Genomic DNA, 14,686 nt, shown 5'->3' on the forward strand with positions numbered 1-14,686 from the left:
TAAGACAATCAGCTCCACACAACTCTCTCTGTATTTCTCAGTATGGCTATGTTCAGAAGATTGTTTCGTCCGGTGACTTCCCGACGCAGAAACTCGAGTGAAGGTAATTACCTCTTCTGAAGAGTCCATCATGTTTTTTTTAATCCTCCGTGTCCTCCTTGGCTACTAGCAGCTGCGTAGAGGAGGGGTGGGGGCGGTGCGCGATCACGAAGGCTTGCATCATGTGGACGTGCCGACAGTTTGTTGTCATTGCTTAGAATTCCTCATGGGGGCGACGGAAACTACGCACTATAGCTTTAATTGTTGAACTGTTTTGTGACATTGTCTTGTATTGTTCTATAAATTGTTCACTCTTTTTGTCACCTGTTTTTAGGCATGTGATTGGCTTGTTGAGCAAACAAATCTCGACTGGAACTTCATCACATGGCTGACAACAAAGCAACCAGAGCCAATAATCCTTCATACCGATCTCTCGGATTAGTCAATCAATACATTTTCCAAGCAAAAATGATAATTAGTCTTCGGTTCCAGCTTCTAAATTGTGAAGATTTCCTGCTTTTCTTTGTCTTTTTTTTATTTTATTTTTTTTATGTGATGGTAAACTTGAGTTCTTTGGGTTTCATATTTTTTGTTGGACAAAGGTAAGGTAATACCTTGGACTTTAAGACATTTGGATGTGAAATATGGTCATTTTCCACGGCTTTCTGACATTTTATAGATCAAAATAATTAAAAAATCCTGAAAATAATCAGCAGAATAATCGATTAAGGTAAAAACATTTTAGTTGTATCCTTACTGCTATGTAAGGCCCACATAAAGTACTTAAACATGAACTAAGTTTCGGTTTGAAATTACTGTAGAGAGATGATGATGTATGATTTGTGCTATATTGTCTCTCTTTAGAATTAGCTGAGTAGATTATATACTTTGTTTATTATTGATACTCTGTTAGATGTCAACAACAGAGGTGTCAAGACATGAAGTAGTGTTAAACTACCTTGAACTTTCCATTTCCAGTTTCCATTTTACAATTTTGCTTTGGTAAGTGTTCTTTAAGCAACAATTATTGTTCATTTTAGGCGTTTTTATTGCCAATTTTAAGCCATAGCTCTAACATCTAGCACTTGACAAATAAGAAATAATGTTCCTCTAGAATTTCTGTGTGTGTGTGTTGAAGCGCTTAAATGCTCACTCAGGTTCGAAATGGGTTGTGCTACCAGAGAACTCCCAGTCCGATTACTTCCTGCACTATCTCTCCCTGCTAATAAAGAAGCACTTAGCCTCACATATCTGGTTCACTCACCGCTACAAAGATGCTGTAGATTAGGATAGTGTGTGTACCTGTGACTGTGTATTAAAGTAGAGATTAAAGCAGAAGTGTCAACAGCAGTGGAGATAAAAGTGACTCTGAGCGAAATCCCTGGTGACATCAGTCTAGAAACGGAAATAAAACTCTGAAGATCTTTCAGTTTTCAAAAATAATACTTTGCAGGGACCAGGAGTTATTTGGTGGGGTCTTATCATACATTAGGAGACTGAGGGATGTGATTAAGAGAAAGAAAGAAAAGACGATATAAAGGAAAAGTAAGTTTAACACAAAATCCCTGCATTGGCAGAGTTGAACACGATCTAAGTGTAACACCCTGCTGGTGTAATTTTCACAGCCTCTTGTCACTAAGCAGATTCACATTCACACAGACACAGCAGGACTGGCGCTATGAGTAAAACAAGAAGCCCCGTGGAATCCCTCTCCTCTCTCATTTTTCTGAATAAAGCAAGTCTGGAGCAATAATTTGACACTTCAGAACATAGTCTTCTCCCCAAGGCCGATCGAGTACCAACTTTCTTTTCACCTCAAAAAAGGAAGTCTACAAAACTTAAAAGTACAAGAGTGAAATAATGGCAGTTTTCAATATCTGAGGCACCTTGTAGGCAATAAGGCATGGATACCCGACCCGAGCCCGATCCGGACTCTAGTAGGCAACCTTCGTTTTACCAATGTTCTTGCCAACATGCAAGGACATTCCAGTGGGAAAAATGAAAGAACCCGATACTATCTATTTAGTTTTACACATAGATTAAATGTAGAGATATCCTTAACCTATGTACAGCCACCACAGAGGCAAAGTACAACAGTACACAAAGTGTGTTTAACCCTGATTGGTATCAAACTAAAAGAGAGATAGACCCATGCTCGAAAAGAGAACGTACCTTGGCACTCGCTAATGGGATACATTTATCTGTACGAGCTATTAAAAAGGGATTATTACTAAAGATTTTGAGTATATAAAAGCACTCAATCTCCACCATCCGTCATCTGGTCTGCGCCATCTGTTTTATCGATCAGCAGGCGGCAAGATCCCTCCTCAAAGTCTCGTTCACTGCCGAGGTGGCATGAGAAAACACTACAGGAAGCTTCCGGATGTTTCTTACCTCTTTGCCAGACAGGTAGTAGGCGGACAGCAGACCTCCAACAAACCGGATGTTCACCTCAAACACAGACACCTCTGCATTCTGCAACAGGGACAAAGGAAAGAAATATGAGATAATGAACACTTATTGAAGAACTACTCATGAATACACATTTCTCCTCCAACAAACTGTGAATCAGGTAAAGACAAAGTCAATACAGAAATGTTCCTGTTTTCACTTCAGGGAGGATTAGACTTTCCAAAGTTCAGGCAGTTATTTTTGTATTGAAGCAGGCGATAATTGATACTGAAAACAGTTAAGTCTTTGCTGGTTTAAAGCTGCAGACACACAGACCAGACGGACGACCCTCGGCAGAAAAGGCAGTTGGACTGATCAGTGTCCCCGAGTTGGTCAATAAAGTGCCTCGGAACACACCAAAGAGACGAGACGCAATACGTCTCCATAACTGCAGGCGGCGCTAATCTGTATTGTCGCCCAAAAATGAAAACCGGCAGCTGATTGGACGAACGCGTCACGTGGGTCTGGTTTCTCCGGAAATTCAAAACCAGACTGTCATGGCGGCTCGTTCAGAATACAATCTTATATTGTACTAAAATAGTTCACCGAAACATGTTTCTGAAAACATTTTAAGTGAGAAATAGGCCGTGCGGTTGCTGAATCGGTCTTCATTTCAGATCGACAAAGATTTTCGTTCGATTTTGAGAGACTCTAGTCACGCTTATTCCGCTCCCCGTTTCCGGGTTAGCACTCTACAAATTAGATTGGTCATTTGAGTCCGACTGCCGGCAGTGCCCGCCCCGCCGATTATACATGTCAAATCTGCCAAAATGAAGGCCAACGTCCCCTCGGACGGACGACGGCACGGAACGCACCGAACAGACTCGAGTCACTGACCTCGCCTGGTGTGTCAGCGCCTTAAGACGGAGTGATGCTGTATTCTCACTTTGTATTCCTAGCCACACTCGCAACGTAGATCAAGAGATGGCCATGTTGGTTGGTCCATCACTTTAGTCCTGACTAAAATATGTCATCAATTATTTGATGGCATGCCATTCAATTTTGGCGCAAACATTCATGATTCCCAAAGGATGAATTGTAATCACAGTGGTGACTTTTCATCCAGCGACATCGTCAGGTCAAAATTTGAATCTGTCCGGTACTATTTCATGACCAAATACTTGCAAAAGTAATGACATTCCCAACAGCCTCAGCTGTACTTTGTGTTTAAATGTAAGCATGCTGCACTAGTTAGTTACACTAAGATGGTGAACACGGTAACATTGTAGTTGCTAAAAATCAGCATATTAGCAATTACTGTAAGCAAGTCAGCATGATGTTGTTAGTATGTAGCTCTAAATACAGCCTGTAGATGTTTTAAGATGTGTGTGTGTCAAATCTTTAGTTAGTCTGTCCTTTGCTACATCAACAGATTTTTAAAAGGTTTATCAACAACAATCTGCTGATGAAATGTAAGGCCCCTTGTTGGTTTGTTTCCAATCTGATAGAGAGCAGTGAAGGGCTTAACGTCCTCAAAGTTAAGAAAGAGATCCTTAGGAACATTGCCGTAAATGGCAGTGATAAAGTCTGCAGCATCTAAAAATACAATGCCTCTATTTCTAGACATTTTTTGGCAGAGGGAATGGGACAAATAATAACAAAAAATGTAAGTTTGAAAAGCCATTTGTCTCAGCAGCAGAACAATGAAGCTTCATCTCTCTCGCTCCCTTTCTCTCTTGACATCTTTATGAACGGATTCCGGAGTCAAATGAAGTTTTCGTGCTCGACTGACAGCTCTCATAAGTCACTGCTGTCGACCAGAGATAGGACAATAGACCCTGTGAAAAAACAAATTATATGCCAGGCAAAATGTGTCCCGTCATTCTCCTCCAAAGTCTGAATGACTGATTGAGTAGTTAGATTGTGTTGCTTATTCTTTCTAATTAAAATTAAGCTGAAATGCTTCCTACTACCTGCTGTCTGTTTGCAGTTCAGTTTGCTAGAAGAGTGAAACAGAAATATTTCAGCTTCATTTTACCAGGACAACTGAGCAAACAGCAGTTATCCTGCAGTATCTGTGTGACTTAAGTCGCCATCACTGCTTTAAACTGCTGGACAATGACCCTCTGAGTCAGCAGTTGTGTGACGTTATCTCATTCCTGAGAGAGGACCTGATGAAGTTGGCAGGAGAGGAGTAAAGTCTCCTGATGTTGCAACATTAAATCCATTACAGAGCGAACAGGAAACTGACTAGCAGAGAATTAATTAAGGGCTACAGCAAGATGAATCGATGAGATAATGTCCCGAGTAGACCTCTGTAGATGAAAGTGCAGCTTATTATCTTGTTTTTGGCGATTGGCTGGTTGTTATATGTCACTGGACAACCTGTAGTTTCTGGTCTTTGAGCTTAAAATGGCAAAAAATCTACACCTATAGTTTTCTCCATACAGGAAATGTTGCGTTTCCTTTTTCCCGTCACACTCTCTATAGGTTATGATCGTAAGCTGTGTTTTGGAGCTTTTGAGTTCTGACACAGGGAGTCTCAGGAGGGCCATAAACCCTGTACTGTGGCTCTTTCCCTTTAAATAGATTTAAAAGTATTGCTTAGCTGCTTGTATAGAAATAAATGGCAGTGTGACCTGTGTGGCTCCTGCAGTGGGACTCTGAGTAAGCTACAGTCATATTTTGTAGGTTAGGTTTGAGATGAAGGGTAAACACTGTTCCAGCTATTGGACATAGAAGAGCAGAGAGTAATGCTGAAGTCATGCTAAATACAGTTTTTGGGGTGTGCAGATGAACTGATACGCATCAGAAAACCCAGAGATTTGGCTCCATCTATGCTCCGACAGGCTTTAGTCAGCAAAAGGAAAGTAACTCTAGCGACAGCAGCAGCTAACAAATTCATCTATACCATTTTTTGTATCGGATACACACCCTTACTAGTAACAAACTAGTATTCTTTGATCACCAAAACTTACAGGAGCCATGTTCAAGTTGTAATTGCTGCTGCAGAACAAGAAAGACTGTTTTAAAAAGAAATATTGCATACTGAATACCACCGGCTGAATTTCCCTCATGTGGAGCTGAGCTCACAAGTGCTTAATTCACTCAAATCTAGTAAAACATAATATCCGTGTACCTTAATGGTTGCACAATTTACTTCTTGGCCAGCAGCTCTTTCTTTGCTCTCCTGAGATCATCTTTCATTCCTGGTTGAACCAATCAGTATGTGGTGCGCAGGTTTGTTGTGGCATTAACAAACTGCTTACACGGTTTATGGTGGCATATGGCAGAACTGTTTTTTGTTTTGTTTAGCTTTATATATTCAGGGAAGGTTTACTGAGAGGAAGCCTCTCTTTTGCAGGAACACCCTGATTCACACAGTTTATACCTGGCAGCTACCCAGTACAACCACAGTCTGACTGCTGGCCTCTTAAGGGCCACTTAAGGGCCTTGCTCAAGGGCACCTCAGTGGTGGTAATGAGGGAGGGGCAAGTGCTGCTCTTTCCACTTTCCCCACCCAGATTTTAACCTGTCAGTCTGGGGGATTGAACAACGACCTCCCGGTCACAAGCTCGCTTCTCTAACCTTTAGGCCACCACCAAACCACTACTGTCATTTTACTGTGTGTGTGTGTGTGTGTGTGTGTGTGTGTGTGTGTGTGTGTGTGTGTGTGTGTGTGTGTACTGACAATACAAAGCCATCAGAATCAACAGTACTTTTGCTAAGGGACAGTTGTACTGACGCAGACATGTTGCATAAAGACATCAAGTATATCTGTATCCCCTCCTTTCTCCGTATGTCTTCTGGCAAAGTGTCCAGAGACAGACACTGCTGGCTACGATCATCACTTCTGTATTCTTAAGTCTCAAACTATCTCCCTTGTTTGTTAAACAAACCTTTCTATCCCTCTCTTCTCATCCTCCTTTTCTGTGTCTCCAAATCACTTTAAAGGCTCCGGCAGCATTTTCAACTTTTAAATCTCCTCTGAGAATGTAGATTTTTGACTTTCCTGGATCTTTTAACTCGAGACGCGGACGTTTATTGGTGTTCATAGGACATAATGTCAGTCGCTGTTTTGTCATTCCATGTCATTTATCCCGCTATCAGAAGTGATCAAATGTATGTATTCTTTCAGAAAAACTTCCAAAGTAAGTGAGAAGAAATGTCTAAATCTATTTTTCTTTATTGCAAAACCTAAATAGATTTAAATCAACCCTTCCCTAGGTGGTTTCACAATACCTGCCTTGCCATTAAAAAGCACTTATTCTAAAGCATGTGCAGAAAGTGTGTCGTATCAAAGGTAGCTACGCGTCTCAGCATTATGCTGCTGCAGCAAATGAACAGTGCAGATCAGAATCAATGGGCCTCCTGCTGTTTGAATGACAGAACCACTGCTGGCAAATACAGTAAATAAGGCAGGATTGGGCACAGGGGATTGCTGTGGCAATGTAAACGCAGGTGTGGAACGCCATCACCATGTGAATGAGCTGAAACATTCATAGTTTTGTAAGGAGGACTAAAGCTGATCTGAAGGCGTATTTGACTGTACTTGATGTTTATATCACCTTAGACAGGATATATGCTTTGGTCTTAGATTCAGATCTAAGATACTTTAACTGATACATGTAAACAAATTTGCAGTCACGACTCAACTAAAGGAAAAACAAAGACATTGCTTTTCTGTTTCTCCTTACTGAGGAGCTCTAACGGGGATACTATAATAAGGATGCTTCTATAAAGGCAGACATCAAAGGGAAAGGGTAAAGTGTGTGTGTGTGTGTGTGTGTGTTTTACTCACACACAGACATATCTACATGTTCCCGTGTCATTAAGCTCATCAGTCCATAAGTCCTTCAGAGATTAGCACTTTAAAAAACATACAGTGCTACTATACCTGTGATGCCTTTTCTGAATTCTGTTGTTCATTACTTAGAGGAGATTCTCCGTGTAAGATTTTCTCTGAAGTTTTAACTTTTGAGCGTGATATTCTGTTCATAAAATTATCAATACTGCTATTAATTATAAGCCCTTCCATGACTGGTAATACAAGCTAAAAAGATGTTGTCATTTTAGCATTTAAATCTTTCAATTAATTAGTTGAGGGGTGTGTGTGTGTGTGTGTAACTCGTAGTAGAAAGTTCATTGCATACTATTTAAAAAAAAAGAAAAAAAAGATGAATAATGGGAGCAAGTAATATCAAACACAGGAAGAATTAAATTTTACTTATCCATCCTGCAGCGCTTTAAAGGGTAACTACTGTTTTTTTTGTGTGTGTATATGTGACTGATGGGAACAACAATCTTTGACATTGGTCCAGTGTGAAGAGAGAGATCGCTGCAGTCGGCAGCGGTGACACAAGCTTCAATGTAAGCTAATAGTCCAATAATCCAGCTAATAATCCAGCTTGTATTTACCTCCACAAACATGCTTGTTTTGCCACTGACAGGCTCAGATTATTATTCTAAGTGTCTGACAACATTATGGAAAGGATCCCTTCAGAGATAGACCTTTAAAACCTCTTTGAGACCTTTCTGTTTAACTTGAAAGAGCTCTGAAGTCCCTAGCGCTAAACTGACCTGACTCCATTTAAAAAAGCAATACTTTTAGCGTGTATAGAGCATATTAGTGTGTATAAACATATTTTCACATGTAAATCAGTAAACTATGTGTTTATTTCAACAAAAACTAGAGTTACGATGGTTGGAAAAGTGGAAAGACGTCCCAAAACGGCTTTTCATAGTTTTATTTTGTTTCTGTCAACTTTGAATGAAGTGTATTTTACGATGCTAAAATTACTGTTTATTTGCATGCAGTCTGGTGGGTTTAGCGAACGCAATTTCGTGGAGGTTTTTATGTTTAAAAACACTTACTCTTTAACAGAAAGGTCAAGCTCATTAGAAATCCTTTCCATAATGTTGTCAGACACTTAGAATATTAATCTGAGCCTGTCAGTGGCAAAACATTTGCACATTTGTGAAGGTTAATACAAGCTGGGCAATTGCCCTATTATCTTACATTGTAGCTTGTGTGTGTGTGTGTGTGTGTGTGTGTGTGTGTGTGTGTGTGTGTGTGTGTGAGAAAGCGGGGGCTCTAACACTAAAGAATGAATCCTTGTGTACGGCTCCATCAGACATTTTCTGGCTCCTCTGGGTTTTATTGATAGCGAGAGCAATCTGATTCAACACACTAATTTCCCACACACACACACCACAGTCTTCCTCTCATCCGAATTAAGTAAACCATCAAGAGTCTTCTGTATCACAGTTCAGTGACGCCGACCTACATGTGGTGAAATTGAGTCAGACATCTCCCTGCTCATCTTGTCACGTCTCTGTATACATTTTATTTTAAGACTACATCATACATCAGGTCATGCACATAATGACTACAAAGCGTTCAACTAAATCACAGCCATTTAACAAAAAAAAAAAAAAAAAAAATAACTGACATGACTTTCAGCCTTTGACACAGCACTAAATGTAATCACTTATTTTTCTTTGCCTTGGGAGTCTTGTGTTTAAGCATACGTCCTTGGCAAGGAGCTTTTAAAAAATGTTCATGAGTTGTTTTGGTGTTTTAATGAGAAAACTATGCTTCTATTGTTCTGGCTGACTGCAGGATGCAACACTGATCACATCTACTTTGACGCAGCTTGGATACACACACACGGCAGACAACGGAATATGGATACTTCAGAAAGAGAGATTTGTGTCTTTCACTTTACCATGCTCCAGTAAACATGACCTCCTTTTGTAATACTTGCATCATTTAAATCCCTCCCTGCTTTTCTCTGATCCAACAGTTTTCTGGCAAGCGATTTTTTTTCTTCTTCTTTCTTCTCCTCAACTACGTTCTACTACTATGTAAATTGGAGGCAGATTATGTTTTCACTTCCGTGCATCTGTCGGCAACAAATCTTGAAATGTTACTGGCGGATTTGGCTGAAACTCAGCAGAAAGGTGGCAAACTAGATTTAGGATTGTACGCCAAACTACTGGTATTATACGTTGCATTCAAGTTCCAGTGGGAAAGCATGAGATTCAGGAGGTTTACTAGCAAACGGCATCAAGTTCACCTCGAAAACAGAACACTGAGTTGAAGTTTTGAAGCACTCTATCAAAGACCTGTCTTTTTTACGGGAATTTCTGCTGTAGCTGCTAAAATATTTGTTTTATTTCACCTCCAGTTATTTGGATGTCAGACGCGGTGTTCTTATCTGTCGTTGCTCACATTTCTTTAATTACACTGCGACTGAGTCTTAGCGTATGGCAGAGGGTCAAGGCTTGTGCAGAATCAATTTAGTTGATCGTCACAAGGGCGCGCGCACGCACACGAGCGCGCACACACACACACACACACGCACACACACACACACACACACACACACCCCCTTACCACATTAAAGTCGAGGTTCTTTTCTACCCAGTCTGTAGCAGCATCAAACTCTTCGAACATTTCCATGATATGGAGGGTATCCAGAGCATCCACTATTGTCGCTCCCTTTATACTGCCTGCAAGAGAGAAAGATAGAAGGATTAGAACTAGATTCCGTATTTCTCAATACACATTCTTGAAGGGAGTGTTTTACATTTCATCTGTCTGCTAAAGAAAAAAAGAAGAAAGAAATGCTAGGGAGGAAGCTGGATTAAAAAAACATTTAGATAAATAAGCAAAAACTCCAATGAAGTTCATTGAAATGTTAAAAGCTCGTTAGTCAGCGTAGCACTCCTTTCATAAGTATGAATGACAACAGGTGTCGGCAGCAGTAGCACTGACAAAAGGCAGTGAACAAACAGCAGAAGTTAAGAGTTATGTTTGGAGGTTGAATAAATGATTTAGCTCGACAGATGGTGAGAGGCAGCGATTATCGGCACTGATGAAACGTCGGGAGTATTGTCTATCTCTAGTGATTAGCCTCATAGCAGGAGGGAAGACACACAGAGACACACACACACACACACACACGTCGTCATTCCAGCGCTGCCGTCACCCAAACCCTTTTAACGAATCCAACAGCACCACAACACCTCAGTCTGTGTTATGTGCCAGGTAGCTCAATAAATCATTAAGCGTGCAGCATGGAGCCCTCAGCAAAGCAAAACGTCCGAACATACCTGGTATAAACACAGGACCTCATCTGTCTGAGCTATCTGATTACTTGGAGGTGTGTCCGAAAAGGCAAAAAAGAAAAGAAATGGAAGATGGAAGATGGGGCGGTGAGGAAAGACAATGAGTAAGACAGAGAGAGCAGGAATGAAAACATGGTAGGAGGAAACGCTAAAAAAAAAGTAATAGGGAAGTCTAAGTCACACAAGTAGAGTCAAGATGAAAGCCAGAAAAGCTGCAGGTTTTTTATTGTGTACATCTGTGTGTTTATTTCCTTCTGTAAGAAGTGGGAGGATGCAGGGGCAGCTAAAAGCTTTCCATTAGACACAATGCTGAATCACCAGCTGCAGGCGCAGGGCCACTGCCGTCCATCAGAAATAGCACCGTGCCCACAGGAAAATGTGACTCTCTTTTAAATTCCCACTGTGAGGTGAGAATCTGGTCACTAGCTGTGAAGACCATTGTGATTACAAAGCAATAGATACAGATAATAATTCTGGATAAAGCTGCTGATACTGCATACATGCCTTATTGAGCCTGGCTCTCACCAAAGCTTTAAAAGTTTGTTGCTTTACAGGTAAATTACATTACCGACTGTATTGACTGTATCTGGCAACTCACGCTTTTCACATCTCTGATTGTGTACATATTTAGCCAATAAGATGCTTATTATTTTTTTATTATATTATACTTTCTACTTTTTTTTCAACATTTTGCTTGCTTTTTGACGTTTTTGTCGCTTATTTTGACGTTTTCTGCACTCTCTTTTCATTACCACCAGTATATACACAACTAACACCAACTTATTATTAACACTATTACACTTCTTTTTGGAATTCATGGTGAATGAACCTCATTTATATGAAATGATCTAATTATTGTGTTAGAGAAAAGCTGAAATAATGAATCATTTTGACTAATATTTAAGATCAGAGAAACGTATGTTGATGGCCAATAACAGATATGCCATAGTTTAGTCAGAATAATGCTATAAAATTAAATAAAAACACCCCAAATCAGTGATCTGATCCGTTGCAAAGGGCGTTTGCGTTTTATGGAACCATCCATGTTATTTTTGGATAATTTGCTTGAAAGAAACCCATATTTTTGATATAGAAACTTTGAAAACAGGTCAACTTTGACCCGAGAACAACAGAAGGGTTAATAAGCTGTATAGGTGTTGGTAGGTGGATTTTCTTATTTTGGACAAAGCCAGGCTACCCGTTTCCCCCTGCTTCCAGTCTTTATGCTATGCTAAGCTAATCGCCTCCTGGTTTCAGCACCATGCTTAACTCACAGAGATGAGAGTCGTAGTGATCTTGGTATTGAACTAATTCTTTAAGAGGAACAGCAACGTAAGAACTAGGGATAGACCTATCATCGGCCCTGGCTGATTATCCGGCCGTCTTTTGGCAATTTGCAGATTATCTGTATCAGCGTAACCGATAAAACTCTACTTTGGCTCGGCTACAGCTCTGCGTCTGTCCCTCTGCTTCGGTTTCACTCACCACTGAGTCTGACTTAAAGGAGAATTTCGGTCGGTTTCAACACGCAGCTCTGTTGTTTGTAAATGTGCTGTGCTGTCAGTAGCCGTCTCAACACCGGAACTAAACAGAGCTGAATTGGCACAACTTTCATGCATTTCTTTCACATCTACTGCAGTCAGATTCACTGTGTTCACTCGGAAGGAATCACTTCACATGGGTAGGCACATTTCGAACATGTTAAGAGGCTAAAAGCAGGTTTAGAACTTGCCCGTTTTCAGCCTCCTGGGTGCTAACGCTAGCAGGAGGATAACACGGTGTAGGCAACACCGATTGTTTCCGTATTTCTCGCTACTGACAGCACTCCAAATTTACAGACAACAGAGCTACGTGTCGGAATTCTCCTTTAATGTCCCGCCCACAACACTATCTGACTGACTATCTTTTACCGTGTATTATGTTGAAAGTTTGTAATTTATTAAATACAGGGTTCATACGCATTTTAACCAATACTTTTCCATGACTTTTTGGCAAATTTCCATGACTATGTATTCCTGAAAATGTCAGTCGACATTATACAATAAGAATAAAAATCTGTGTTGAAGTTTACCCTCAGAGGTTTAACAATAAAATGAAGGACAATTTATGTTGTTCATAGTGGGATACGTAATATCGCGCCCTGAATAGAACGGTGAGGTTAGGACGAGGTGAAAATACATTTATTAATCACTTTCCAGGCCTGGAATTTGCATTTTTCAAATTCCAAAACTTTTCCCTGTAAATAATTGCTTAAAGCATTTAAACAAAGTGCTGTGTTGGAGTTTGGAACATTCCGAAATATTAATTTTGACTTAAAGGAACACGCCGACTTATTGGGACTTTAGCTTATTCACCGTAGACGGGTATGTGTAGACAAGTCGATACATACCCTTCTCAACTCTGTGCGTGCTGTAACTCTGTCTGACAGCATTAGCTTAGCTAATGTCAGCTAATGCCGTCAGCATTAGCTGACCGCATTAGCTTAGCCTAGCACAGATCATGCAGGTAACTGGTTCCATCTAGCCTACTGCTCCGAATAAGTGACAAAATAACGCAAACATGTTCCCATTTCCATGTTGTGATTTGTATAGTCACAGGGTGTACAAATAATGCCATGATCACCAGTCACGTTCACTACTAACTAGCTATTCACATTGGTTTTGTTGACCGAAGTAACTGTGCTTTTCGGTGTTGGCTAATCACTCCGCCCAAGTAGCAGTGCTTCCACTTTCTGAGAATATAGTTCCCACTTAGTATACGGTTAGAAGATGGCTGTGTCTCATGTGACCTTATTATTTGTACACCCTGTGACTATACAAATCACAACATGTAAACGGGAACATGTTTGCGTTATTTTGTCACTTATTCGGAGCGGTCGGCGAGAAAATGTGGCTTTGGAATTCTGCAACAAATGCGTAATCAGACAGAAATGGACCAAAAACACACAACATGTAATAATGTGAATGTTTCGTTAAGCCTCCAGCCATGTGAATAGGAGGTGTCAGCAGATCCAGTTACTGTTGTAGTCACTCGCCCTTCCTGTTTTTCATCTCTCTCACATTTTCACTCCATTAAAGCATCCAGAGTGACAAGACACTTTCCTCCCCTCCATTGTCTTGTCACTGTGCTTCCTTCCCCCTCATTGCTCTTCCTGTATCTGTGTGTGTGTGTGTGTGTGTGTGTGTGTGTGTGTGTGTGTGTGTGTGTGGTACAAATGGTGGTCAAATGGTCATTTTCCAAGAAATTGCGAGGATTTGCTGCTTTCTTTTGTCTCATATTTGTCTCATTTTAAATTGTTTAAAAAAAAAAAAAAAAAGGTGTCACATTGGGCTCTGGACAATTCACTTAACATTTCATAGGCTATATATAATAGCCTATGAATACAATAATCAAGAATATAATTGGCAGATTCATCAATAATAATACAAATATAATTTGTCTTTCTGACCATTCAGTTACAACTACACAGATCGTAGATTGGAGCTTTAATCAAAAAGATCTGTGGTGTTTGTGAGACAGCTTGTCAGGACCCTGATCAAGAAATGTGCTGAAATCAGCTCGTTAGCAGACCCAGGATTTGTGTCAGTGTCCAGATGGGGAGGACTATAAAAACGGAGACAGGATTCAGCTGAAGTCTGTGAGCTTGTGAGAGCACAAGTCCAACGATCTCGGAGGCGGCGTGCGTTGCTGCCCGGGGAGGCCGTTTTTGTCTGCGACTGCGAGCGTGGTGAGGTAGCAGATGGCTCAGCAGAGGGCAGCGTCTATGATGCTTCAGTCAAACATGAGTGGTAGCGGAGGAGGAGAGAGTCTTGGATGCTGCTAGAAAGAAAGAGCAGTAGGGGAGGACAAGCCGTATGATATTTGCTGTAGGTGGAAGGCTTGTCGCAGTGGGAGAATACATACAATTTGGGAAAGATCTTTCCAGAAAACCACCAGTGTTAATCGCCCACAGCAACAACCCCCGGCTGCTTCTACATCTTCAGAAGAGTCGAGTGTTGGGGATTGCCTTTTCCGATGAATATTTTCACCCTGCTTTTTATCCCTGTTGCTGCTACCGGTGTGAGTGCACCATAAGAAGAAATTCAATTCAATCCCTCGTCTTTCTAGCTACTTCTTATTTTTG

General features: G+C 40.7%; 1 protein-coding gene across 1 annotated transcript in view; it reads right to left on the reverse strand.

Moving 5' to 3' along the window:
• Nucleotides 1-14,686, reverse strand: part of man1a1 (mannosidase, alpha, class 1A, member 1) — a 150,053-nt gene that overhangs the window by 72,555 nt on the left and 62,812 nt on the right. The window contains exons 3-4 of the mRNA XM_078275285.1: nucleotides 9,830-9,945; nucleotides 2,434-2,514 (exon numbers count right to left, since the gene is read on the reverse strand). Of these exons, the coding sequence (XP_078131411.1) occupies nucleotides 2,434-2,514; nucleotides 9,830-9,945 (197 nt within the window). The remainder of the gene's footprint in view (nucleotides 1-2,433; nucleotides 2,515-9,829; nucleotides 9,946-14,686) is intronic.

Source organism: Sander vitreus, chromosome 18, assembly GCF_031162955.1.
Source record: "Sander vitreus isolate 19-12246 chromosome 18, sanVit1, whole genome shotgun sequence".
Taxonomy (NCBI): domain Eukaryota; kingdom Metazoa; phylum Chordata; class Actinopteri; order Perciformes; family Percidae; genus Sander; species Sander vitreus.